General features: G+C 39.9%; 1 protein-coding gene across 2 annotated transcripts in view; it reads right to left on the reverse strand.

The window, feature by feature from the left end:
* USP24 (ubiquitin specific peptidase 24) overlaps positions 1 to 15,138 on the reverse strand; it is a 66,884-nt gene that overhangs the window by 40,711 nt on the left and 11,035 nt on the right. For both annotated transcript variants that reach the window (XM_062623099.1, XM_062623100.1), the window contains exons 2-13: positions 12,818 to 12,983; positions 11,791 to 11,858; positions 10,200 to 10,343; positions 9,230 to 9,352; positions 8,325 to 8,360; positions 7,688 to 7,753; positions 6,138 to 6,203; positions 4,523 to 4,597; positions 3,605 to 3,763; positions 2,617 to 2,731; positions 1,996 to 2,099; positions 745 to 852 (exon numbers count right to left, since the gene is read on the reverse strand). In XM_062623099.1, the coding sequence (XP_062479083.1) occupies positions 745 to 852; positions 1,996 to 2,099; positions 2,617 to 2,731; positions 3,605 to 3,763; positions 4,523 to 4,597; positions 6,138 to 6,203; positions 7,688 to 7,753; positions 8,325 to 8,360; positions 9,230 to 9,352; positions 10,200 to 10,343; positions 11,791 to 11,858; positions 12,818 to 12,983 (1,230 nt within the window). The remainder of the gene's footprint in view (positions 1 to 744; positions 853 to 1,995; positions 2,100 to 2,616; positions 2,732 to 3,604; positions 3,764 to 4,522; positions 4,598 to 6,137; positions 6,204 to 7,687; positions 7,754 to 8,324; positions 8,361 to 9,229; positions 9,353 to 10,199; positions 10,344 to 11,790; positions 11,859 to 12,817; positions 12,984 to 15,138) is intronic.

Raw genomic sequence — 15,138 nt, forward strand, 5'->3', positions numbered from 1 at the left:
CCGATAACAAACCAATGTTTTAGTTGTTGCTCAGTAGTGCTTACTGTAAGTCAAGACCTTTTCAGTCTCTCATGTTCTGCCAGTGAGGAGGAGCACAAAAGGCCAGGAGGGAGCACAGCCAGGACAGCTGACCTGAATGAGCCAAAGGGATATTCTATCCCATAGAACATTATGCTCAATATATAAACCAGGGGGAGTTGGCTGGGAGGAGCTGATCGCTGCTCAGGGACTGGCTGGGCATTGGTCAATGGGAGGTGAGTAATTGTGTTGTGCATCACTTGTCTGTCTTGGGTTTTATTTCTCTCTCTGTTGTCTCCCTTTTCATTACTATTATTAAATGGTTATATTTTACCTATTAAACTGTTCTCATCTCATCCCATGGGTTTTACCTTTTTCCAGTTCTCTTTCCCATCTCTCCACAGGGTGGTGAGCAAGCAGCTGCATGGTATTTAGCTGCCAGCTGGGATTAAACCCTGACAACAACGTACTTAAAATCTAAGTCAATGAGCAATACAGTAGCAGATCAGACTTAGGTTAACACACAAAAAACCTCAGTATTAAAAGTGTTATTTTTTTTTTACAGCCAATTTTATATTTATATAGAAAATATACATGTATTGAAGGTATTTGCATATATTGAAGGTATTTGGTAGGCTGGACGCAAAAGTACATCTTATCAATTCCTTTGCTAAGGGAACTGAATTCCCTAAGGAGGGAATTGAAAAAATTCATGTGAAAACTTACCTTTTGGATTAGAACAAATAAATGGTTGAGCTGATCAGAGCTAAACTTCACAGCAGCTGCAGCAATAATGGTATGTATGTTTTCTATCACAGTGGAGGATTGTCCTGACTGAAAAGATGGAAAACACAAGAAAGGGAGTCTTTACCCCAAATGAGATCAAGAAAAAATCTTCATGTAAGCATTACCCTGCTATTCACTAATGACAAAGAGTAACGGGTTATGACATGTCAGAAACACAAGGTAAAAGTGTCTCTGCTCCCCATTTCACTGACATAGAGGTCTTTGGAAGTAATTCTAAAGCAGAAAAGATCAAGTTAATCTGCCATTATTATACCAGCTTCAAGATGCTGCAGTGGCACATACCACTGTAAGGTATGGTGCCAGGAACACAGATATGACCATTTTTATTTCTTGGTTAAGTTCATGTGTGGGGTGCTCCATCTCCGACACTCTTTTAAGGCTTTACTCAAAAGCAAGCAATACAAAATCTCCTCCCACACTGATGGGAGCACCATGGTAACAACAGCCAGAAGAACAAAAGTGAGCTAGAATTATACTTCAGCTCTACCAAGCTTGCAAAACTTGCTGCCATGCCTGCATATACCACAGACCTGACAGAGTCAAGTGAGTTTAGTTTAAAACTTCAACATTTGCACAGAGGAGAAACCCATTTCCTGCAGCACATTATGGCTCTGGTCAAAATTTCCATGTGGTGTTTGCATTAAGCAGTCAAACCACCTTTCCTATACAGCAGTAAGTTGAATACACATAAAGTGAATATGAAAAGATGACTTGTCAGTCAATTCTATGTATGTACAGGGAGTTAAACAGGAATTCGTGAGCCTACTCTTTAAAGGCACACTGTGAGTTGCATTCAAATGCATACCTCCAGTCATACAAATTAACATCCTTAGGCACGGTCTTTGGTCTAGACAAACACTCTATCACCTGTTTCAGGCTTAAAACATCTTATTCCAAGTCAAGTGTTTTCACAGCCCTTTAACACTTGTTGCAAAGAACTGAACTTCATTGTAAGATTTAACAGCTGTATTACAAGAAATTGTCAGAACACTTGATTTTAAATGGTAAAGGAAGAAGCAGAAGAAAGCCTTTGCATTAATTGTACTGTTAACATCTCAACACCTCCACTTCGCAGTAGATGCATATATTATCAGCTAAAAAAATCCCACCATTAGAATGTTTGCTTTTGTAAGACAGTCTAAAAACACCTGCCTAGTCTTGGTTGCTCACCTGAATTCTCCAGATTTTTGTGAGCTCATCTAGAGATAATTTACTGCCCAGCAGTTCAATAATTCCCTTTATACGATCACAGTATTGTGCTTGGTCTATATTACCTATGAAACAAAGAGAGGTAACTAAGTTAATAGATTTAAAACAGTATTAGAGCCATTAAAAGCCTAAAAATAAACAAGTTATTTTAAAAGGGAGAAGAACAAAGCTCTACCTTCACTGGAAAATTCTCCCTCTACTGTTACAAAGAAATTTATCAGTCCAAAGAAAAAGAACAAGGCTCCTTCTATTTTTATTTTGCCTCACTTCATACATCTATAGCAGTTCACACCTACAGGACATTACTACTTGGAAAAAAAAGCCCTCTTTTTCTATTTCCTAGAGCCTAACAATATATAAAGATAAACTGAGAACAAAAAACCCAGGTACAGCAGAAGACATCTGCAGAGGTCAAACAGAGAACTAGATGATAGGAGCAGAATTTGCAGGGTTTTCCTTACTCCAATTTGAAGATGACAAAAACCTTCAACTCCTTTGTTAATTAAGATGCACTGAAAGGGACAGATGAAATTGTTAAATACACTCAAAGCTCAGGCTGAAAGTCTTCATGAAAGTGCTTACCTTCTAGAGCAATGGACAGGACAGAGTTTTCTACCAGCCAGTTTAGTAACCGGTCTGTATCTATTGCATTCTTCACCGACTTGGATACAGTGCTGTCTTCTATTAATTTTGTTACCTAAAAATTGTAAAATGGGAGATTCTAACAATGATTCCCATAGGTGTTCCATATGCACACAAGGAAATCTATTCAAAAGGCTCACTGTGAAGCTTAAGTGGGAATCCTGACATATTTTGAGCACAGGTGTTTGAGCTTTTTTGGTTGGTTGGTGTCTTATTGTGTGGTTTGGATTTTTTACCTTGTGTGTGTGTGTGTGTGTTTGGTTTTGTTTTCTAATAAGCTGTTTAAAGACAATCTGCTATCCAGAAACACCTCCTTGTCATCAGCCTCTGATGCAGCAGATCCTTATTCACATTCTGACACAGAAAAGGTATATTTCTGCAAGGTATAATTCTACAGATATACCAGAAGTAGGTTATTTCAGGCTTCTGCATCTTACACTCAAATCAGTGTCCTATTTTTTTATACAATGCAGGGTCCTCACTCCAGGGAGAAAGAGTACCTTTCTGCTAAAGCCTTCAAAAGCTGCACTTTTAGGACTTCACCAAGGATACACAGCATTTATGACTAAGAATCAAACAGCAATGAGGTTCAACGTCTCAATTTTCCCATAAATGAAAGCACAAAAGAGGGACTCTAAAACACCTTACAATGGCTGCACACTAAACCAATGCATTTTTTGGGGGACAATTAAATTATACAAATTCTTGAAGGAAGAGATGAATGAACAACACTACACTTAAACCACAACTGCCATCAAAAAGAAACTGTTTTCTTCTACTTTGATACAAGATTTTAGCACAAAGAGCTCTGGTCCATAAACCCCAGCTCCTAGGTGCTCCCACAGTGTTCATGTACCATTTCATTTTTTAGGGTTGTGGTTTCAATGGCTTCTTAACCCACCCCCCAAAAAAAAAAAAGCAAACCTACTTCTTTGAGGGAATTCATTTTTGCACTGAAGTGAGGAGATTTTAGCATGCGCAACAGAATGTCCAGCCGTAAGTCATCCACCGCCGTTACCAAATCGGGTTGGAAGCGCATACACAGCAGTTTGATACCAGACAAGAGCTCAGGGATACTGACTAGTCTCTATTTAAAACAAAACACAAAAAGGATAAATAGAGGCAGTGCTATTTTTGCTATTCTGTTTCAGACTTCAATGATTGACAAAGAGGAGGTTTAATGACCCCATGCAGACCATTAAATCTATGAAATGCAGTACCATGTACATCTGAAAGTATAACTTGTACGCTAGAAACGTAAAGACAACAAAAGCTTTGGTTGAACTGGACTTTCTTGCTGCAGATCTGGTATGCTAGATTGCTCCTATGTAGTTACACCACTATGCAGACTTTACAATTTACAATTAACAATTTAAGTCTAAGTAAAAAGTCAGCACTTAAAAACTTAATAGACCTGAATGCCAAATTCAGGGTAACACAGGAAGTAGTCACAAGTTACATGGACATAAAATATCAGCAGTTGCTGAATTCTCAGAAGCAAACAGCTAATGTAACACTCAAAGTCTTATAACTTGTGTGCATACAACAGACTGCAAGATAATAAGCACTTTCAATCCGTTACAGAACTGAGCTGGATAGCTTGCTGCAGAAGTGGACCAACAAAACATATTTGATAGTAACAGAGGTAAAATACTTTAAGGGTTGTAACATGAGGTATTTATGGAAAAGGGAACTGAATGGAATTGGGTAGATGTCTTTTGTTCTGTGCCATTCAGAATTCAGAACAGGCGGTATTTCTGCTTACGAAAATAAAGCTATTGTTCTAGTCTACATTGCCAAGACACACAGTAAGTTCTTCTTAAATATTAAATGTATAAAACATTACCTTGTCTTTCAAGTCCTTCTCTTCTACATTCTGCACATACTTAATCATTTTATGAATGACGGGATCCAGCATGGGCTAAAGAATGTGAGAAAAGGCATGACAATCATTTTGTGTTTCCTGCAATCAATCACAATACTCAAAAGATCTGGCTTCAGCAAAATGAAATACTTAGCTGAAAGCTGACAATTATCTTAGACAGAAAGCAACACCTACAACATACATAAAACCTGGCTATGTCCAGAAAAAGAAGCAATTAAGAAGCCATTTCAGACCACTGTAATATGGGTTTGCAAAAAAAGGTGGACAGATCAACCTTTCTAAAGGTATATTAGAGGCACATGCCTCTCTGACTCCCAGTGGCTTCTAAACTACCTCCCCTTCAAATAAAGCCTTTCAGTCACTTATTAAATCAGTACTTTTTGTTAGTGAGCACAGGTGTGAAGCCTGGAGTACATCTGCATGTTCAAATATATCATGGTGACTTTTTCATAGAATCATAGAATAGTTAGGGTTGGAAAGGACCTTAAGATCATCCAGTTCCACCCCCCCTGCTGTGGGCAGGGACACCTCACACTAAACCATGTCACCCAAGGCCTCGTCCAACCTGGCCTTGAACACTGCCAGGGATGGAGCATTCACAACCTCCTTGGGCAACCCATTCCAGTGCCTCACCAGCCTAACAGGAAAGAATTTCCTCCTTATATCCAACCTAAACTTCCCCTGTTTAAGTTTTAACCTGTTACCCCTTGTCCTGTCACTACAGTCGCTAATGAAGAGTCCCTCCCCAGCATCCCTATAGGCCCCCTTCAGATTCTGGAAGGCTGCTCTGAGGTCTCCATGCAGCCTTCTCTTCTCCAGGCTGAACAGCCCCAACTTTCTCAGCCTGTCTTCATATGGGAGGTGCTCCAGTCCCCTGATCATCCTCATGGCCCTTCTCTGGACTTGTTCCAACAGTTCCATGTCCTTTTTATGTTGAGGACACCAGAACTGCACACAATGCTCCAGGTGAGGCCTCACAAGAGCAGAGTAGAGGGGCAGGATCACCTCCTTCGACCTGCTGGTCAGGCTCCTTTTGATGCGGCCCAGGATACGGTTGCTTTCTGGGCTGCAAGCGCGCACTGAAGCCGGCTCATGTTCATTTTCTCATCGACCAACGCCCCCAAGTCCTTCTCCGCAGGGCTGCTCTGAATCTCTTCTCTGCTCAACCTGTAGCTGTGCCTGGGATTGCTCCAATCCCCTGTATTACCAGTTTCCCAGTGTAAACTCTCATATCCATGTGCTTGATCTCAGCCAGAAAATTAAAACTAAACCCAAAATTCATCCATCAGGCTAAATTCTTTTCCCATGTGCTTTACACTGATGAAGTTTTACTAATGGCAGAGGCAAAGCTTCTCACTGTTGCAGATGTAGATACATGACTACAGATCACTGTGCTTAGAAAATGAATCTGAACACTATAGGCATCCTCTATCCGTCATCCTCATGATGCTCAAAATGGTTCTTGCACTTCATGCAATGCGACTTGAAGGCTTTTGGAATTAGTCATCAGTTTCACACCAAAACAGTTGTAAACTGATTTTCAGTCCTCTGATAACTCATAACAAAGACATTTTACCTGTACTACAGAAGAGTTGAGGTATTCTGCACAAACTCCAAATGGCTGAACTAATGCAGAGATTGCCTGAAAAAAAATTACGACAAGTATTTAGGTGCACATATAGGAGACCTTTTCAGAGACAGTGATCCATAACAAAAGGCAAATTAAGGTCAATAAGTATCATTTATCTCAGACAACAGTTTCCAGTCATTTGCTACAAATTCATTTTGGTGGGCAAATCCTTTACAACAACACATGGCTCAGGAAACAGATTTACTCTATGGCATGCAGTATGTATTGTATATCTGTGCCTGAAATAAAAAATGCCTTCCCAGTTTTCACTAATCTTGGTCCTCTCACCATTCTGTTCAGTCTGCTCTGTCTGATCCTGTTTCAGTCACAGAAATAAACAGATTGAAAAGGACACATCACATTTTGGTTGCTCTCTACAGCAATAAGAAGTGTGAATCCAAGCCTTAAGGTTAAAGCCATACAGCAGATTTCTTTCCCAAAAACATTAAGTGGGAGAAAGCTTTTGTAAATGTGTCAGATACATGTCAAGATCTCTTCCATGCATGATTTTCAAGTGATATTTATCACCAAGAAATTAAACATATAAAGGCATTTGTTTGTCAATAAATAACACCAAAATTTGCTTCTTCTCACACTGGATCAAGAGTTGTGAAATGGAGTGTGCACCACTGCAATCAAAGGCCTGAATTGAGTGATGCTGACCCAAGACTTCCTCCCTAAGCAAGCAGTTATTAATGGGTCAACAAAGTCAAAGTTCCTATTGCAGGATTGGGACTTAAATAGAGTTGCCTTATTCTGCTGTCAGGCTCATGTATAAATATATATATAAATATATCTCTTTATAAAGCAGCAAATATCAGTATCCCAAGAAAAGAAGTTGAATTATCACCAAATGGTACTTGACTGAAAGCAGACTGATTTTATACTGTGGGACAAAATTCTAAATGACATCTTTTCCCTTAAGCTCCTTGCTCTTCAAAGCTTGAAAGATTCTGAAGTCTCTTGAATATAGGTTAGAAAGCTAAAAAATGAACCAGTTAGGCTTTGTCACCAAAAACAGTTTAGCTCTGCTGAGCCAGTCAGTTTTTAGACACAGCTCTTGAACAGTTGCTCAGGATTAGACAGTGTCTGTCTTCCTAAGGATTTTTTTCCTTTAACAATGATTTCTATAATAAATGATAGAAGTCAATTCACTTGAAGCTAAATGCAGCTACAGCTGAATTAAACAGAAAACCAGGGACAAGCTGGTGAATGTACAACAAAACTAGATTGACTGATGTCCAACTAGAAGGCTGACTGTTAGCCAGAGGTACACTAACCCCTCCTCTTTTCTGTGGTATCTCAAAAGCTCTTGTGTCAGGATTCTTATGCACCACGTCATTTAACTTCCAGTCTGACAGCAGTTCTCCAGGGCTCTGTGGGAGTGTTGCTCTGGTACCAAACCAAAGGTAAGAGCACTGCCAAAAGGCACATTTCTAATTCTACATGAATGTGTAATGGAAAGGAAGACGTCTTGTGACAGCAGATTAACTTACCCCAAGTTCAATATCTTCTGAATTCAGTTTGGACTGAATTGCTGAAAATCCACCCAACTCTGCAAACTGAAATAAAATCACCAGTATTATGTCAGTGAACAACAGTATCTTATCTTTAAAATCAGCTATTACAGGAAATATGGGATTGACAGTTCCTGGGATGCCAGCAAGTATTCTTTACTGTGAAGCATTACATTCAACACAAGCTTTATGTTCCCATGGGAATTAGAAGCACACTAGGGAATGCAATGCAGTTATACCCAGTACCAGTTCAAACAACAAGCTAGAAACTCTGTTTTGGTTAAAAATGGACATAGGGAAGAAAGCCAGACCACATACAGCAACTGGCCTGGCATGTTTGACTTGGAAACAGCACTGCAACCTAAGCTGAGCTCTCAACTTCCTCTAGTCACAGCTATTGTGTTAGGTGAGGTGCTCAAGGGAGAAAGCAGCAACTCAACAAGATGTATTTAGCAAGGCTCCTTCTCTATATGTAGAAAGGATAAAAAAAACTTTTCTTTTCGTGGTTGTCAGAAAAGTGAAGAGTGAAAAAACAAACTGGGGGGAGAAGAAATTACCTCTGAAAGAGCACTGAATTCAAGTGACAAATTACAGGTCTCACTTTACATTTACCTACCCTGTTTACCAGATCCACCAGCCAGCCATGAGGTTCCTTGAACAATTAAAACATTAACAAATTAGTAGGTGAAACATCAACGCTACACATTTGTCTTCTGAAACAGAGATTTGGACAGATGTATTCAGCCCACTAACACCTCAAATACATGCACTATGATTTCAAAGAAACCAGCAATGTGTTTGAAACAGCTCCTTTACCAAGTGTGTAGCTGCAGCTCTGGCTAGTTCTCATTAGCATCATCCTTTTTTGGACTCTGCTTGACATCACTGACCACATGCTGTGGCAACAGTACACACTGTGGCTGCTGACTCACATCAACTGTATTTATAGCACATTAGCAGCGTGGAGCATTACTAAAGGACCTTTCCCAGAGCAGCAGTGGTAGAATTTTCTTTCTATGGACACAAACTTGTTTCCTGAAGGAGAGTTCAACTCCACTGATGCTTTTTTAGCACCCACCCATCTGGAACAACTGCGACAAGACAGTGCAAACCTCAAGAACTGCCACCTCGATAGTGTGTCTGACTTGAGGATATCCTATCCTTGCTTGTCAGAAAAGCACAAATTCTCTGCTAGAACTGTACACTTTTGAGTTACCCTGGTCATTTCACACTCAACAGCCAAACAGATGTCAGTTCTTTGATACAACGGATCTACCCATCTGATTGTTGTGCTACTTTAGACATGAAAGTACACCAATTTCTAAATCCAGCCTCTAAGAGAGAACTGGGACCATTTAAGAGGACAAATACATTGCTACAGACCAACATAATCTGAAGATCTACTTGCTATAATTCTTGGTGACACATTTAAGCTTTCTTATGTTATAAATACCAACTAATCAAACAACCTTTCCTGAAACAAACACATCTAACTTAAAAACAGGTCATGGCCATACTTACCTTCTGAAAAGTGGATATGGGTGAGACAGCATGCATGTTTCCCTCCCCAAAGACTTCCGCCCAGTTTCTCTGGCACACCTTCATACGGTTCTTGAAATGATATTCATTGTCGGGGTTAAATGCCTTGAAAGAAAAGCCCATGGCAATGAACAGCATGGCTTATGCCAGTCTCAAAGAATATCTTGATACTATCTGACTTCTGCAGTTGCGTATTCTCCTGACTGACAGTTAAAGATCTAGCAAAACAATGAAGTTTAACAGGAAACCCCTGATCCTGCCTCTTGGTTCTGACTGTGTAAAGCATCCTGAAGCTTCCACTCTATGGAAAATATTCAATACACATGAGCCAGGGATCTGTAAAAGGGGGAGATGAACTCACAGTACCAGTTTTAAAAACAAACAGTGAAGTGACAGAGTGACAGCACTTCCAGTATCTGAAGGGGGCCTACAAGGATGCTGGGGAGTCACTCTTCATTAGGGACTCTAGTGACAAGTGGGAATGGGTTTAAACTTAAAACAGGGGAAGTTTAGGTTGGATATAAGGAAGAAGTTCTTTACTGTGACTGTGGTGAGGCACTGGAATGGGTTGCCCAAAGAACATGTAAATGCCCCATCCCTGGTGGTGTTCAAGGCCAGGCTGGACAGAGCCTTGGGTGACATGGTGTAGTGTGAGGTGCCCCTGCCCATGGCAGGGAGGGATGGAACTGGATGATCTTAAGGTCCTTTCCAACTCAAACCATTCTATGATTCTATGACAGTAGATGTTATTTTTCTTTTCAATAGCGTTGGTTTAAGAGTTTTGAACAGCACTCACCCCTTTATAAATTGCATACTGGATGTTAAAAATCTGCAGCAAGCAATGGCTGCAGGTTGTAAGACAATACACTAAAAGTTAAATTGTTAGAAAAAGCATCGGCAGCATAAATGATAAATATCCAAATAGTGGAAATGGCATCAGAGAGCCAAATACCATTGTAAGTACACCGAGAAGGCCCACAGGAATAGGATCTTGTTTTACTCTTTCTGCAACCAGGTCCACTAGCAGCATAAGCATGTTGTATATTCCTTCATGGATTTCTGTTCCCCATTTGTGAACAGCACTGGATGTCAACAACTAAGAAGAAAATAAAAAAGAAGTCATTTTTTGAAGTTTGAGCACAATCACAAAACAGAAGAAATTTATCAGCCCCCAACCCCAGAGACTGTTTTCAGAGCAAATGTTTCCTTAGCGTGTACTACTCACAGTCTGGTGTGGTTTTCAGAAGCTCTAATGGCTTAAGAGTTAATAAAATCTGTGATTTCCTTGAAGAACACCTTAAATCACAGTTTATGACAGAAAATAAAATGTGTCAAACTGTTTTCCATTTCCACGCGCTAGTAAAGACTGTAACCTTTGCAAAGAACAACTAATATGAAAGTAATTTGTTTGCAGATTGAACATGCAACTATTAAATCTTCAAGGAGACGTGCCACAAAGCTGCACTGATTCAGCTATAATAACCATTTACCAAGTCACACTTTCTGAGCAGTTTCTATTGGAAAACAAAGAACATGTACCATGAAGAGAGAGGTATTTAATGCTGCCTTCACACTTACTGCAACATGCTCTTTATGGCTGGTCTAATGTGGTTGTTTATAAAGGACATTAAGCTTCCAGCTGCAAAGTTAATTTAATTCCTGCTAGCTGTGTCAGAATATAAGCAGTTAAAAAGCTTAATACTTCAGATACAATTACTCTTTGTACCATTAGTAGAGTTTCTTGCAAGTTTTTCAGCAAACTGTAATTCAGCACATTCTGAACTTGGATTTCTACAATCCTTCTGGAGGAACAATCTATATTTCAGTGTAGTTTAGTTAATATGCAAAAAAGTGAGTTAAAAGCATTGTATGTAAGGTTATTATTCTAACAGGCAAATAGGAAAAGAATTTTTCCCTTAAATTCCTATCTTCCTTAAACATATTTTCAGCATTTTAAGATTATGACTGAGTAGGTTTATAAAGGTGTACATATGTTTCTATATATATGGTCTAAAAATTGGGCAAGAAATTATGGCAGTATCCAAAGTGAATGGAATAGTGCAAAGTAAATTAGTTCAGGGGGCTCTGCAGAGAAAATTCACAGCAAGGCAGAGAAGAAAAGCCACAGGGGCACATCAGGCATTAAGCACTGAGGGGAAAGACAAATTCTAAACAGAAGGTGAAAGGAGGTAAGAAAGAATCTGGCAACCCTCCAAAGAAGGAGCAGAAAGAACAAAGTTAAAGGAAATCTGATTCCGACTTGCCTCTAATGTATCCAAGGGTATTTAAATCTGTCTTTAGGCTCTGCAAATTACTGTAGAGCTCCTAATTTTAAAAAGGACAAAACAAACGAAAAGCCAACACAAGCTATGTGCAGAACTGGAACTCTCTGTGATTGCTGTCTAGGAAAGTAATTTGAGCATGATTTTAATCTAAGAACATACTCACTACTTACCATAGTTTCTGATATCTTGATTACAAGCCACTATTTCAGCCATGAACAATGCAAAGAAACACTGAATTGGTCTACTGTATCTATTTACCTTTTTAAATGCTTCAGGCATGCATCTGTCCATAAATCTCTTGCAATTCTCATCAGAATCAGAAAGACCTTTACAGAAAGGAGAATGCTTTTTAAAAGTATAATATATATATACATACACACACACATATATTAAAGATCACCTTAAGGAGTTCATTGCAAGTTTTTAGGAACACCAACCAAACCCAGCAGCAATAAATATGCTATTGTTCATTCATAACTGACTTTATCAGCCACAAAAAAGCGTGACTTAAAAGAACTTGCCCTTTAGAAACAAGTTTTGTGATGTTATACCTTTTACAATGTCAAGCATCAGTACCAGATGTACTTCTCCCAAGTTTACAATTTGTACTAATTTCAGATCATTGCTGATGCTTCACAGTCTCCAGCCAAACCAAAATCTAAGCACAGCCTTTTGACACATATGAGAACCAAAGAAGCAAACCAGAACTACCTAGCAACTTCCATTCTTCCAATAGATTATAACATCCCTTTAGCCTGCTATCAGGCATGATGGAAAAACTATCTTGCAGTCATTATATACCAGTTGTTGGGCATGATGCCTCCATAACTAACACTCGTAACTCCAGCCAAAGTACTGAATACAGAGAAGCCACATTCAGGTCTAATGCAGTATAAGCATTTCACTAGGGAAAAACAACCAGTTACACAAGCGTGGTACAGCACGGATTTAGATGACAGCTTGTTTTTACGACTGGAAAATAACCAGCACAAAGGGAAAAAGAGACAGTAATTCAGCTCTGGAAAACAGTAATTCCTACAATCATTAGAACATAAAGAAACATGTGCTCCACTTCTTTCAAAAGCCTAAGCAAACAAATCACTTTAGAGAAAAAGAAACCAATGTTCATTGGGTAGAACAGTTCACTGTTAACCACAGAGATGTGATCATTCTGCAGGGTGCCAAGTAAACAACTGTGGGATTAATATGAAAGACATAACTGCTCCCTATGCTGTCTGTGAAATCCTTTGAACAGATAGTCTACACGTGTAGGAAGAGGACTTACCTAGTCTTGCCAGGTAGGTGGATGCAATCAGGCACTTGCCTAGAGACTCCTCCCGCTTATAGGGTATGGACCAGTGATCTGTTAGAACTCTGCTCTCCAGTTCATACAAGTTTGTTGTTGGAAACTCAATACCTTCACCAGAGCAATTCCCATTTTCATCATTTTTCTGTGAACAAAAAGGAAGTTCAAGTGAAACAATTTAATCACTCTCTCTATCCTAGATGCTTTAAAGGATGTAGTTGCTTCAGCAAAAGCAACTGTGCTTTTAACAAGCATGCCAAATTTGCAACAGCCCTGAGGCTGCTTGTGTTTTTCAAAGGAGAACTAAAGATTTCAATGTTAATTAAAGGGATTTCATACCTTTATGTATTTAATGTAGGTGATAGCTACTGTGTTTACATAACTAATTGCTAACCAGTTTCTATTTAGGTGGCAAATCTTGATCCTCAGCATATCAGATCCTAGAGCCCAGTGATAAGTACTTCCAGTCCCTGTGAGACTCTAGAGTACAAGCCTTGATCTTCGGAGATCTGCATATTAATCCTCTGTTCAACAACTGCTGTAGAATATGGAATAGCTTGTTCTAAAGGAAGACAATTTCATCACCCTCTCACCCCATCGCATTAAGAAACATAAGTCAGAATCCAGTACATCAAGATTCTTTTTACTACCTGATTACTGAAAGAATAATTTACATCTCAAATACAGTTTTCTAACAAGGAAACTCCAATTGTCCTTCCCCTAAGTCAAACTACGTTACTGGAAAACGCTTTGGAAGGCAGAGGGGAAAAAGCAAGCAGATGCCTGCAGCTAAGCTTTGCTGGTTTCTTTGCTAGCGCCACTGAACAGCAGCTATTTCTGCGTACAGGCAGAAGCCAGAATTAGCCCCATGTTCTTTGCTCAGTGCCACATAAGGTAACTGCCTCAGCTGAAAAGAGCAGACAAGTTATCCATTTATTTCCTTTTGTTTATTTTTTAACCTCACGCAGACGCTTGCTACCCAAGGTGTCGAACGGTTCACATGGCCTCGTTTTGCCTGCCTTCACAAGAGCTGACAACTCAAGCAGGAGAAAGGACAGAACGGCTGGATCAGGCCTGGCAGCAACCAGGAACAACTGTCAGAGACACAGTTAAAAAACAGAAGCACAGTGATGGTAGCAAGACTGCCCTGAGAGAGAAGCCAGGGACGTGCTGGAGCAAGTCCAGAGGAGGCCACGAGGGTGATCAAGGGCTGGAGCACCTCCCGTATGAGGATAGGATGAGAAAGTCAGGGCTCTTCAGCCTGGAGAAGTGAAGCTGTGCAGAGACCTCAGAGCAGCCTTCCAGTATCTGAAGGGGGCCTATAGGGATGCTGGGGAGGGACTCTTCATTAGGGACTGTAGTGATAGGACAAGGGGTAACAGGTTAAAACTTAAACAGGGGAAGTTTAGATTGGATGTAAGGAAGAAGTTCTTTACTGTTAGGGTGGTGAGGCACTGGAATGGGTTGCTCAGAGAAGTAGTAAATGCTCCATCCCTGGCAGTGTTCAAGGCCAGGTTGGACAGAACCTTGGGTGACATGGTTTAGTGTGAGGCATCTCTGGCCACAGCAGTGGGGGTGGAACTGGATGTTCTTATGGTCCTTTCTAACCCAAACCATTCTTTGATTCTATGTAGGGAGGAAGGACAAGCAGGAAATAATGCTCAAGAGTGAAAAAAAAACCCAAACAGGCAGTATCAAGAAAGTGAATAGAACAAACAGAAAGGAGTAAAGCAAAAAGAAAGGACTGAACTCAGGAGAACATGATATACAAAGAATGAAATTGGTGTATGCAGACAAGTGTGCTTCCAGCTCTCTCACCGCACTTGCTCTTTGTAGGATCAGACCTGTTTATTGAAAAGTAAATGTGTCACATTCACTTTCATAATGGTTCAAAAATATTAAACCAAGGAAGCAGCAATTGCATAGAGCTTACCCTTTAAAGTTCAGTGGTGCGGGTGACGATAGCACACAGTGGCTGGACTTACTAACAGGTTCTGGAGAGCAGCAGTAAAATTTATAGCAATGGAACACAAAATAGTGCTCAGGAAAATAAACAACAGGTCAGTGCTTGGGAAGTAACGTGCCACCTTTCCCAATCCTCTGCTAAACATTCTGTCCTAAGTCTGTCATTATGGGAAGTTGTACTTTAACAGACCTGAGTATCAGCTTCTGAAACTGCAGTCAGCTGATCCAGTACTGTGCATAGAAGCCTAATGTCATTCAGGCTTAGCAAATCGTGCCCTGTTTAAACACTCTGAAGTTCTGGAGAAGAAATATTTGATGGTTTAAATGAAAAAGCA

This window comes from Pezoporus occidentalis, unplaced genomic scaffold (genome assembly GCF_034315485.1).
Source record: "Pezoporus occidentalis ecotype Australia unplaced genomic scaffold, CSIRO_AGI_Poc_V1 ctg25, whole genome shotgun sequence".
Lineage (NCBI taxonomy): Eukaryota > Metazoa > Chordata > Aves > Psittaciformes > Psittacidae > Pezoporus > Pezoporus occidentalis.